This window comes from Aotus nancymaae, unplaced genomic scaffold (assembly GCF_030222135.1).
Source record: "Aotus nancymaae isolate 86718 unplaced genomic scaffold, 86718_ANA_hifiasm-v0.15.2.pri h1tg000048l, whole genome shotgun sequence".
NCBI classification, from domain to species: domain Eukaryota; kingdom Metazoa; phylum Chordata; class Mammalia; order Primates; family Aotidae; genus Aotus; species Aotus nancymaae.
In genome coordinates this window covers 19754597-19767500 of record NW_026988462.1, presented here as the reverse complement: position 1 = coordinate 19767500, position 12904 = coordinate 19754597, and the positions used below count along the sequence as shown (strand labels likewise).

Here is a 12904-nt window from a genome sequence, read left to right as displayed (position 1 = left end):
GAACAAGAATAGACAGATCTTTTCAACTTATTTCTTAGTTCTACATCTTGAAAAAGTATTTTTTTGTATTTTTTAAGGGAAGGTTTTAGTGAATCATGAATCTCAAAATTAAGAATAAACAGCGGTGGGGCGTGGTAGCTCACACCTGTAATCCCAGCACTTTGGGAGGCTGAGACAGATGGATCACTTGAGGCCTGGAGTTCGAGACCAGCCTGACCAACATGGAGAAACCCCATCTCTACTAAACATACAAAATTAGGTGGGCATGGCAGTGCATGCCTTTAATCCCAACTACTCAGGAGGATGAGGCAGGAGAATAGCTTGAGCCTGGGAGGCAGAGGTTGTGGTGAGCCGACATCACACTATTGCACTCCAGCCTGGGCAACAAGAGCAAAACTACGTCTCAAAAAAAAAAAGAATAAACATACCAACATATAGTTGTTCACATATTCATTAAACACTTCTACAATTCGTTTTAGGATGTGAATATGAGCACGGTAAACATAGTTTTATTTAGTGAGTGATGCTAATTCTGTTGCAACTGTCTTAGCAAAAACTCTAGGTGTTTAAGTATCTGAAACCATTGCAAAGACATGGTGATCAAACCAGTTAACAAGAATGCATCAGTGTTTTTCCCTCAATTTCTGTACTCTCATAGTATCTTGCTTATGCTTCTGTTATAAGTCCTTTGCATTAGAGTTGCTACCTCTTTGCTTTTGCATTAGAGCAACTAGCCCTGTAATTTGTAAGCAGTAGGCATCCAAAAACTATTTAAGGTGAAACGCAATTATAAATATTTTGGTGCCCAAATTCTCTTCCAAGTGAGTCCTTGTATTAAGTCAAATTATTTATTATTCTTTGTGTATTAGCAGCTGTTTTCAGACATAAATTCATAAGTTATGCCGAAGCCTTACATGCCCCATCTAGCCAAGCCAGAGGCCAAGGCTTCTTTCTAATCGCCTTTAATAGTTTATTTAAAAAAAAAAAGTATGAGTTGCCAAATAAGATTGACTTTTAAAAATTATTTAAGCCAATCAAAATGGAGTATTAAATAAAAATGTAAAACATTTGCTAGGCATGGAAAAAGTTTAAATGTTAATTTCTTCCCCTATTGCTATATATCTCTTTGTTCTTCTTTGATTATAAATTAAATGAATGTGTTAAGTCTAATTTTGACCAGAGGTGCGGTATCATCAGTTGTATTCACATTTTGCCTCTCATTATTCACATGGTTGTCTCTTGTGGTGAAAAGGAAGTGGCAGTGTGGCATCCAAATAAAATCTACAGTATGAGACATATACAGTTTGACTCTTATCCTCTTGTGAATGGCCAAACCTGTGATGAAATACTCCAGGTATATAGCTTTACTCTGATGATCCGTTTTAGGTCAAATCAGATGGGCCTTGTTAAAATTCTAATCTGGTTTTCACTCAGTGGAGACCCAACCTTAGTATGTCATAAAGAAGTAAGGCATTAGACCACATTAAAATAGAAATTAACATGACTTTTACCTTAATGGATATTGCAAACCAGAGACTGGATATTGATACAATGATGTGACTAATTAATAACCTACTATTATATGTTTTCTTTATGAAAATAGTGTAAAATATTCTCCACAAGTTGAAAGTCTTGTTTTTGATCTGTATAATTCAGCCCATTTTCAAAGCTAAAACTTCTGTGTTTATACCCTGGTCCTTGTGCACATTTAGGAGAGGAAGACAAATGGCCAATTGTGGGTATGACTTCAAGTGAAACTCTAAAACCATTAAACCTTTGAAAATTTTGACCTAAATGCTTAAAAGTTAATAAATTACATCAAACCCATCAACTGCCTATCAAATATCTTACAGCACTGTGCAAGAGCAAATTCATTTATCTGACATCATCAGTACCTTAACTTATATATCCTGGAGTCAAGTAGTCCTTGAGACAGGAGTGTACTGAAGAAAGAAGTTATGCAAAAAGTTTGGTTGAGAATACTTCCCTGGGTTTTGGCTTTCTTTTTTCACAATCCCCAGAGCAAGCTACAACATGGCAGAAATTTGGCAGGGCCTTAAAATCTCCTCCTCAAAACACATAAATGAATGTTTTAAGTAACAACAATCAAGTTGTCATTCTTAAATGAATCTCAAATATAGAGCATCCACAGGTTTAAAAGAAATTAAAAAGCAAGAAACCACAAAAATGTATTAAAATTCCCCTAAATGCTTAGCAGTTATGTTTGCATTATCATAATTTTACTCTATCATATCAAAATAATGGCCATTGGATTAGAAATTTATCGTATTATAATTTTTTATGAACTTTAAATAGATATTAAGAAACTGAGGTTATTCCTCCATATTTTTTCCCAAGCGTGATAACTTGCAACATTAAAAAAAGTACTTTTGGCCAAGCATGGTGGATCATGTGAGGTCAGGCGTTCGAGACCAGCCTGGTCAACATGGTGAAACCCAATCTCTACTAAACGTACAAAAATTAGCTGGGCACGGTGGCATGCCCCTGTAGTCCAGCTATTCTGGAGGCTGAGACAGAATGGCTTGAACCTGGGAGGAGGAGGTTGCAGTGAGCTGAGATCCCACCATTGCACTCTAGTCTGGGCAACACAGTCTAACTCCATCTTAAAAAATAACATAAAAAATAAATAAAATTAATTATTTTTATTATTTTTAATGCCCTGAGTACCAGCTGTTTTTAATCTGTTCAGATATAAATATATTTTGAAATATACTGAAAATTATATAAATTTTCAAATTCCATATTTTGAAAATTAATCCTATGTTGGTATATGGATAAAGTCAACATTTAACAGGTTAGTTAGAAGCTTCTTGAGAAGTCCAACGTTCTTTTTTTTTCTTTTTTTTTTTTTTGAGACAATCTTGTTCTGTCACCCAGGCCCAGGCTGGAGTGCAGTAGCATGATGCCGGCTCACTTCAACTTCCACCTCCCAGGTTCAAGCGATTCTCCTGCCTCAGCCTCTCAAGTAGCTTGGATTAGATGCGCCTACCACTACATCCACTTATTTTTGTATTTTTAGTAGAGATGGGGTTTCACCATGTTGGCCAGGCTGGTCTCAAACTGCTGATCTCAAGTGATCCACTTGCCTCAGCCTCCCAAAGTGCTGGGATTACAGGAGTGAGCCACCATCCTGGCCTCCAGTTTTCTTATTTATCTTTAAACAAATTATTTTCATCCCGACTTAATACACTTACTTCAAATCCTCTTCCAATTTCAGTTGACTATCACTTTATGCTCTATATTCAAACCAATGAGTTACACTTGAGATCAGAATCCATTAAAAAACTGAATTAGAAAGCAATTCCTGAGTCAGTAGTTGCCATATTGCACATAATCACTTGCAGAATGATTAAAAATGCTAATTCCTAGGCCACACCATCAGATTCTGACTCAGTAACTATGGGAGAGGTTCTTACATTTTCAATAAACACCCAATGGCATCTGATGCAATTTGCCTAAGAATACTTTGAAAGTCACTTATACAGTGGAAAAAAAAATTTAACTCACAATTTCTATACCAAAAAGAGCTCTGTCAATGCATGTGGCAGTTTTTGATGAATAAACCTAATTAGTCAAGATTTTTGTGCTTTATATGAATAAGAAACCCTACCCTATTTTCCAGCAACCAAATTCCTTTTCAGACCACCAGGGTCAAATTTTAAGTGTTAGAATGGAAACATTTGGTATCTCAAAGTTGAAGCTTAAGAGTAAATATTTTCTAAATTAACTTAATCCTATGTTTTTTGGAGGAAGTCAGAGGAAATTGAAGGTCCTTAGAGCAATGTCTTAGTGTAGGAGGCTATATAGTTCCTTGAAAGACAATTTTATAAAATAAAACAGAAGACAACCTGTACTAAGACTTAACCTAACAGGCAGGAGCCTCAGAACAGGAAACAAGAGATTAAACAATAATGACAGGTAAATTATTTTCTAGACTTCCGGTGACTCTTGGCAGCAAAAGTTTGCACTTTTGGAAAAAAAAATCGTCAGCCACAAAGTGACTAATCAAGTGACTTAAAACCTAATATTTGTCAAGATGGGCTTGCAGCAGCTTGCTGCACCTTTGCTTCTAAAAGACAACTCCAAGCACACTGACTTTGACATGCTGCATCTTTTCCCCAGAGCAAAATTTAACAATTTTCTGGATAATTTGATTAAATAAGTCAGGGTCTCAAATTGGCCTTTTTGGTCTTGAGTAAGACCAATATTGGATCAAATTTTATGATACTGAATACCTGAATCAAAGCAAATTTTCTATTTTTGTGTCTTTTCTAACATAAGGAATTTGGTAAAATGATGATATTTCAGAGTGGAACAAACACTGCCACGATCAGCTAAGTTAAGAAAATACGTTTTGCCTTAATTATAAGAACTCACCTGTGAGTACTGCATGTCTGAGACACAGGTGACATTCAATAAATATTTGTTGAGCTAAACTCATTTTACTAGTTATAAATTATCCTCATGGAATTAATCCTTGATACTGTATATAAAGAAAAAGTCTACTGTTAATTTTTAAGGAAAGTCTCCCTTATAAATCAGTTCAAAAAATTTTTTTAAAAACAAAACCTCAACAAAACAAAGAAGTCAGCAAATCTGGCCAAAAAAAAAAAAAATGGGGAGATAGAACAAGAACAATGATATAGCTAAAATAAGCTCTCCTATGTTAAGTACAGATAGGTAAGTTAAATGTTGTTAGCTCTTGATTGCTGGAATTGTCTCTGAAAAATCATCAAATCCAGCTTACTTTAAAGTAGCAATCATAAAATAATTCTATAGAAAAGTGATGAACCATTTCACTAAAATGTTACCCTTAACATAAAATGCACTTTCTTACACTTGAAAGAAACAAAAGATAAAAGAAGACAAAACAGCTCAGTTTAATTTCAAACGTTAATATATTTTCTATTTTATATTGAACATATGCATCTGTAACCCCTCATTTGCAGCAACTATCACATCCTCATAAAAGGGGCAAAATTTGTAAGATGCCTCTTAAAATAAATATTCTTTTTTATAAAATAATAAAACTTCAAATAAATAGTCTTTACACTAAACAATATGTTGAAAAAATTAGAAAATAAAGGTTGAATTTTACTGTAACTGTACAATATACATGAAGTCCAAAGAGAAATCAGAGTCTTACAATAAAGGCTTTCTGTAAGGCAAAATACAATCTAAAAACATACTGATTGATTCACATTCTTCCGAATGTACAACATATTAGTATAATATTTTGTGACTGTGCCATGTAGTATGGCACAACTTGTTTTTCACAGTTGCAAATATTATTGTATATACAAAAATATAGCACATTCTCTCTGGAGAAAACAATGGAAAAAAGTCATCTGCTAATTTACAAGTTTTGCAAGTACTATTCACAAACAAAAACTTTGCCTAGGAGTGTGTGTGTTGCTTCAGCTTATGCAATACATGGGTCACCAAGTTCTGTATCTCATACTTTGAGCTCCATTAGCTGAGTTCTAACAAGCCTATCAGTTAAAATGGCACATGGACAAAAAGCATTTCACCGCAAACAGCAAAGACTATCCCAACTCTCTATGAACAGTGCCAAGATTATAACTGTTTAGTTGGTTGCATATGTGTGTTAAAAAAAGAAAGAAAAAAAATCCTCATTACTGTAATATTCCTGATTAATGATGCTATGTTGGTTTTTCAAAGTTCCTGGGGGGGACAGTGGGAACTTTGCAGCAAACTGTGTTTGAGTTTTTACAACGGCATCCAGGCCTGTTAACACGATCATAACACCCCTGGCACAATTTAAGGCAACCCTTGGCTGGAAGGTAACACCATAAACAAGGCAAAAAGAGGGACATGACACCCATGGCCGACCATCGTGTACAACAGTGAGACTGGCTGCAAGAACACGGGTTGTCAGCACAGTTGTCCTCATCATCATTAGAACAGTGATAGAAGAGACCTTTCACACAGCATACACAAGTCCCATAGTCAATCACGTTCTGGGCCGAGCAAAGGCACTGCTTGTCGCAGATCCAGTCTGATGGCAGAGGCCTTGGGTAGGTGCACTCCTTACATTTGCACTTGCCACAGTCCTCACACCTGTAGGCGTGCAGGCCCAAATCTTCCTTGCTTAGTGGCTTAAGCTCACTTGGCTTGAGCTCAGATTTGGGTTGCACCCGGATGATCCCATCGGCCACAGGCCCGGAGGAGAAGGATGATCCTAGCAGTCTCTGTTCAGAGGAGCTGCTGCTGGTACTTGTCCTCGTACTGCTCCGCGACCCTGAGCTGACCGTGCTTATGGATCTGGACAGAGGGGTTCGTGCAGAAGAATGAACCTGCGAGTGCTGAAGCCTAGGAGGCTGGCGGTGCTCGGGCAGACCGTGGAGTCTCTCGTGTTTGTGCTGAGTGGAGGGGCGCGGAGCAGTCTTGAGCCCAGGTCTTGGGACGACAGTAGGCCCCTCTGTGTACTCATTGGTGTTTCGGATGGCTCTGATCTGATCCAGAGACAACACATGTACCTGCTGGGTGAGGGCGTCTCTAGAGTCGGGCTCCCCACGCTGTCTGCCACCGTCATGGGGCGTCTGCAGCAAGGGCTGCGACCCGTTGCCACTCTGAGCTCTGGCCTCCATCAGGTCTTGGAAGTGTGGTCACTCCAGCAGGCTTAGAACACATCTGAACTCCTGAGGAAGCCAAGAGGAAAGAACGGTTTATACTCTAAGATACTTCCCACTCTCCGCCCACCTGAATTCACTCCTCACTTTCCCTAGAGAAACAGGATTTTAAATGGAATGACAGTGGGGAGGTATTAGCCATATGATCAACGACGCATGTACCCAAAAGTAAAAATTATGGCTGGCTACTGACAATTCTGTAATCCTGTGATGTACAACAACACAAAGCTGATCTTTGTTTGAGTCACTTAAGTAAGAATTCCTTATTCAAATAAACATACAGTTTGCAAGGTTCAGGTTCAATGTAAAAATCGCAAGAAAGTACTGCTGGAATATAACACTACCAAAGTTTTCCGAAGTTGAAAATCCTTTCAAAATGTGAAATAGGTTTCCATTTCTCATGGTCGTTTTGCCTTAAGCATTAATAATGCAGCCTAGAAGATTCTTGGTTGTTAGCTTTTGCTTTTACAGCAAACACTATATGACTTACCCGGTATTCTGTAACTTTTTCAAACTCGGTAGAATGGATATGGCATGCAGAAAAGTAAAATGCCCACCAAGAACAGTTATAAATTTTACAATAATCATGCCATTTTTTATTAATTGTACTGTAGCACAAAGTTAGAGAACTAAAAGCAAATCAAATCCTATTGGGTGCCAGAAGCACATTAAAGCAAACTTACACAATAAACAAGAAGACAAGAATTTATTTTCAACTCTTAACCACTTGAGAATTAAGTATTTTACAGTCTGTTAGCCTAGAACACCACCTTGGATTCTGCAGCTAAAAGGTTGTTCTCCCTATTTCAGAAATAAAGCATGTCAAAAGCTCAACTATTTTTCTCTTTTTCAAAAAATTAACTGAGAACACAAACGAAGTGATAATAACCAGAAAAGCGTTTTAAAAATTCAAATGTCACATTTCACACCCAGCATTGTCAAGGAATTCTTTAAATTGCAGTCCCTCTTAAATTTCAAAAGGATCACCCCCTTTCTCAAGCCTATATGACAATAAAAAGTATAAAACATGCAAAAGTGGACCTTTATCCAATCTCCGCTCTTTAGAATAGAGGCCACAGCGAACAAGGCAGGTGACAAACGTCTCCCAATTCGGAGCAAGGCAGAGCTGGAAACCGGATCTCCTCACCTCCAAAGAACGGCAGAGGACAACGCTGCCCTTTGCTTTCACTTAGTTTAACGCCTCTCTGCGCCCCAACACCGTCCCCAGCAGGTGGGACACAGCCGATCCCCAGGGGACGTTTCTCCAGGCGGACTGACGCTGTCCAAGGGCCAGGGTAACCCCCCCCTCCTCCGCTTACGATCCCCAGACTCACAGGCAGGCGGGGGCCGCGGGCGCCTCCGAAGGGGACGTGTCACGAAATGCAGGAGCACACTTCCCCCGCCTCCTTCTCCCCAGCTAAGATCTCCCCCAACTCAAGAGAACTGCTTTCCAGCCCCAAGGAGCCACTCCGCCCCCAGGCAGAGGTCACGCCGCCCACTGCCAGGTTTTCTGCAAAGCCCCTCGGACATCCGGCACAGGTTTCCCACCCCGACACCGCAAGCTCCAAAGCCCTGCCTGAGACACGCAGCCGGGACGCGCAAGTCCAACCCACGCACACACTGCACTGACCGAAGTGGGCATTGCCTGTGATCTGCACACGCCTATCTCCTTTCGGGTCGAGAGAGAGAGAAAAAAAGATATCATATTTCTTAAAGTGAAAGAAAAAATGCTTTTTTTAAAAAGGGCATTTTCCAGGGCCCCACTGCTCACTCAGAGCGCGCAGGATCCAGCTCCCCAAGCTGTAACTTTCGGTGCAGATTTGCTTGCAGTCAAAGTAGCATCTTTGGAAGAAAAGGAGGATTTTCTATTTTTATTTTTTAAGTGATTTCTGCCGATCCGATCCCTGGCCTCCTCCTTCGAAGCTCCACTCACCACCTCCGCCCCTCTTCTCTTTCCCAGTCCCCCCTCCCCTTTGAAAGTGCTTTGAAACCCCCATTAAGAACAGTGTGTGATCAGACTAAGGATTAGGGGGAACGAACTTCAGCTCTAGGGTGGGGCAAACGGACGCAGAAACTGCTTTGTAAAAAACACGTAAGATTCCAAATTAAAACACAGCAACAACAAAAGGAAATACAAAACTGCTTCTTTTGCCACCTACTTTCAGGTAATGGAAATGATCGCGACCATTTGATGACTTTCTTCCTGCGCTGGGTCAGACCGAGCTTCCAAAAATAAAATAAGTGTGACCCTGGCTGACCACGAAGGACGGAAAAGAGAGAGAGCTGCACTTCCGAACCGCAGAGACCCGGCGCCAGGCAGGGCGACGCTCCCACCCGCTCCGGGCTAGACTGTCCACACGGAGCAGAGGCGGGGACTCCCTCCACCCGGCACTCTGCCTTTTTCTCACCCTCGGGGTCGAGGTGAGCAACCTGCGTCCCCCAGTCCCACCGGCGCCCCGCCTAGGGACAGCCTCACCCCGGACTTTGCCTTCCACTGAGAAGAGGAACAGGTTAGAAATGCGGGCGCCTGCAAAGGCGACCTGGGAAACACAAAGTGCTTTTCTCTCCCTCTCCCGCTCTCAGCGCCGAATTCGCGGACAGTGCACGGCTGGGAGCTGGCTTCAGACGAGCGGTCCTCCGTCCCAACCCCCTAGAGCGGGGGCGCGCGGGATCGCCCTCCGGGGACCCTTCACCCGGTGCATACACAAGTCCCCGCAGAGGCAGGCCGAGCCCGAGCCCAGAGACAGGTCCGCGGGCAGCGCCCCGGATCCTCAGGGAGACCCTGCGGGACTTGAGACAGGGAAGCTCGGGGAAAGACGGACCCAACTCCCGGTCCGGCTTCACCTACTCCATGTTGCCCACAACGCGCCGGCCACGGCGCCAGGAGGGGAAGAGCCAAACGTGCCTCACCGTGATCGCGGCTTTGCACCAACCCCTCTCCCTTGGATTCTCTTCTTTCTGCAATGTGCAAATAAATCCAGTCTCGATGCAAACTTTTTTCCTTTCTTTCCAATCTCTGCTTCAGTCCAACTTCCGAGCAATCGGCAGGAGAAGAAAAAACAAGAGGAAAATTCGGAGCCAAATTCCCTGCTGATGAACACTCCGGGGTTCGGGGCTGGAGACGACCCCCCTTCTGGAAGCGCACGCGGAGTATTTCCTCTTTTTTCTCAATGAACAAGAGGCCGAAGCGCCAACGGCAAGTCCTTTTTCCTAGCAGATGAGCGAATGGGAAAAGAAAACGGCCTCACAGAGAACCTAAAGCCAGATCGCCAAGTGGTGCGGCCGGGGCCGCGTCGTAGCGGAGGCGGCGCGGGGGCGCGGGCCGGGCCGGGCCGGGCGGGCGCGGGGGCCTGGGCGCTGCGCGCTCCGCCGGCCCCTCTCCTCTGCTAGCGCTGCGGCGCGCAGCTCTCGGCGGTGCAGACTGGGCGTTGTGGAGGCGAGGCAGCAAGGCCGAGGCGGGGGCGGTGGATGCGGAGGAGGAGGAGGAGGAGGAAGAGGAGGAGGAGGAGGGTCTGGGGCCCGGCCGGGGGGGGCTCGCCGTTGGCCTGCGCCCTCGCCTTTCCGGAGGAGGCAGGGAGCTCTGCGGCGGCCGCGGCAGCAGTAAATGGCGTCATGTGGATCCGAGGCGGAACAGAGCAGTTGTTGTCCCAGAGGATATATCGCATCCGGTCCCAGCTCATTGGCTCCGCGGGGCTACATTCACTCACACTCCAGCGCCCGCCAGCGCTCCGAGCCGCAGGAGGCATTCAAAAGGGCAACCGCGCCGCCCCGCGTGTCCCCAGGCCGGTCCTGCCGCCCGGGCACCGTCACGCGGGGCGCCCGCGAGGCCGGACTGGGCACAGCGAGGTCAGTTTATCTAGTTTCAAGGAAACACTGACCTTAAGGTCTCCCCAGAGGCACCGAGGACGAGCCCGAGGCTCGAGCTAACTTAGGGAACTTTCTCCTTGCCACCAGGAAAGGAGAATGAATATTTAAGACTAATCCGGGCCACGCAGTGTTAGCATGAAAAACAAGTTGCAGGTTCTAAGACTTTATCCGGAATCCATTTCAAGTCTACCTCTCCCCATTTCTGTTCCCCTTTGCGGAGGGGGTGACCGGGGCTGAGGCCGGGGGAGCAGAAGGGGGAGGGGAAGGGGAGCGGGAAGTGAGGTGGGAGGGCTATTGGTTTATTCTTTGTCTACTGGATTAACCCGATTATACACCAGGCACCAGCACAAACCGCCTCCCCCACCTCCGAGCCTTGTACGGGAGGAACGGAATGCAGATTCGAGTTTCAAGTACCTTCTGCTCTTGCTGGGATTTGCTTTTGATTGTGTCGACTCGTAGTTTTTCCGTTTATTGGAATTTCATTTTTCAGGGGGGGTATCTATGTGTGGAGGCTTTTTGAGGAGCTTCCTTACTGTTTTGCCTCATGCAATAGCTAAAGTCTACCGTCTAAGCCTTTTAACTTAATTCATTAATAGACACAAACATAATTACTCAGGGCGACAGCATGGGCTTCCGAAATGGGGGGGCGGGGGGGGTGAGGGAAGGGTTGGCTCACTGTTTCCCTACAAATTTCCTCCTTCCCTTAACTAGAAGTCATCCTTCGTTTCCCACCTTTCTTGCTAGAACATTTCTCAAGATCCTCTTGTCAGGTTGAAGGTGTTCTATTCTTTCCCACTTAAAAAAAAAAAAAGATAGAAAATGCATAACTATGCACTGCCCTAGCTGCCGTTCATTTACTAAGAAACGTGCCTGCACGTGGGAGCACCAGTGGAAAATTAAAACTCGCGCATACACACGCCTAATATTGCATTCTATCGAACGACTTACAGAATGCTTTTACTTTACAGGGAAGTACCTGCTTGTACGGTCAAAACTCCCGAATAGCACCTGCGATCTTGCCCCATGCAGGGTGTTCTTGAAAGCAGTGTTAGGAAAACATGGTGCTTTCATTCGCCCAGCTTTAACCCAATCCACTCGCAGCCACCCTGGAACTAGCCACCGCCTTCTGAGCTCTTCTCTAGAATGTCCCCAGCGCGCTCTCTGCCTCGCTGCGCTCTCACCCTGCCTTCTCCATGTTTCTCTAGGGCTCTCCTCTTTCTCCAGGGATTTGGAGCCAGAGATGGCAAGGGACGTGGCATGCGTTATTTCCGGGCGCTGGCCTAAGTCCCCTGACCCCTGGGGTGAGGGTGGACGAGGCTACTACGGTCTGCTCTGGGGCGTCCTGGGGCTGCAGGCGCGGGACAGCTGGGCCTCTCCAGCCACAGCCGCTCGCCCGACGCCCGAATCCTTTGAGCCGCCAGTGAACGCAGGCGTCGCAGCTCTCGCGGCCCATCTGGTCGGCAGGGGGCGCCCGCCCGGCGCGGGGCGGAGGCTGCTTTCTTCTCTAGGACTCGACGCGCGCCGGCTGGGTTACCTTCCAAAACGTGCGTGCGTTAGGCAGGCTGGTTTAAAATGATACAAAGATATTCATAATATAAACGACGCAAAAGGTAGCTTTCCCTCCTGTCTGCTCGGACACATTCCATTTTGGACGCGAGATGAGGTGCCTGGTCTGGGAAGTACCCAAGCTTTTACCAATGGGAAGGTGCTGAGGGTCAAAGCCTGGTGGTGCAAGGCTGGGCGGGAACGCGCTGCCCGTGCGCTGCCAGCAAGTCTCTCCAGCAGAGCAGGTGAAAGCAGCACCTTCTCGTCGCCTCTTCAAACTCCTGCACTCGATGGCGGCTTTTTAGGAGACACTTGTGCCTTGCTCGTCTCCCAGCGCTGCAGGAACTTTGCGAAGACACATCGTTAGGGATCTAAGCATGCAATGGAATTTAGATCAGGAACTTCCGGCTGTTTCGAGAACTTTATATTTTTATGGAGTTAATAAGGAGAAATCTAGGAATTTATATCTTATTTTCCATGAGTTAGAAAGAATCTCATGTCATCTAGCTCTTCCCTCCACCCCTTTTCATCACAGTCTCCAGTTTGCTGGCTGGGGAAACATTTAACCTGTAACTTAAGTTCAAGGTAAACACAAGAATCCATTGGATTCTTTCTAATTTACTCCTTAGTCTTTATATTAATTCCTGCAACTGTACGCTTTTTCAGAGAGTGAAGTGTATAAAGCTACCATATGATGCCTCCAAAGTTTAGTTAGTGAATTATAATCCAAAGAGGAATTATGTTTTTGTGTATGTATGGTGCATGCACAATGAAATGTCTAGTGCAGCTATTGTCATGTGTCCCCAAACTGATTCTCA

General features: G+C 44.5%; 1 protein-coding gene across 3 annotated transcripts; it reads right to left on the bottom strand.

Moving 5' to 3' along the window:
* Positions 1-4900: 4900 nt before the first annotated feature.
* Positions 4901-10097, bottom strand: SPRY2 (sprouty RTK signaling antagonist 2). Of its 3 annotated transcripts, none has more exons than XM_012445363.3 (2): positions 9585-10097; positions 4901-6683 (listed from the first exon to the last, which is right to left on the bottom strand). In XM_012445363.3, exon 2 carries the CDS (start codon positions 6630-6632, stop codon positions 5685-5687), a length of 948 nt encoding a protein of 315 aa, XP_012300786.1. In that variant the 5' UTR covers positions 6633-6683; positions 9585-10097; the 3' UTR covers positions 4901-5684. The 3 variants fall into 3 exon arrangements, with proteins under 3 accessions (XP_012300786.1, XP_012300789.1, XP_012300788.1); XM_012445366.2 differs by lacking the exon at positions 9585-10097 and adding an exon at positions 8834-9197; XM_012445365.2 differs by lacking the exon at positions 9585-10097 and adding an exon at positions 7716-8827.
* Positions 10098-12904: the final 2807 nt, after the last annotated feature.

What these genes read in the sequence shown, in the direction of transcription:
- SPRY2 (XM_012445363.3), bottom strand. Translation starts at nt 6,632, where the DNA reads ATGGAGGCCAGAGCTCAGAGTGGCAACGGGTCGCAGCCCTTGCTGCAG.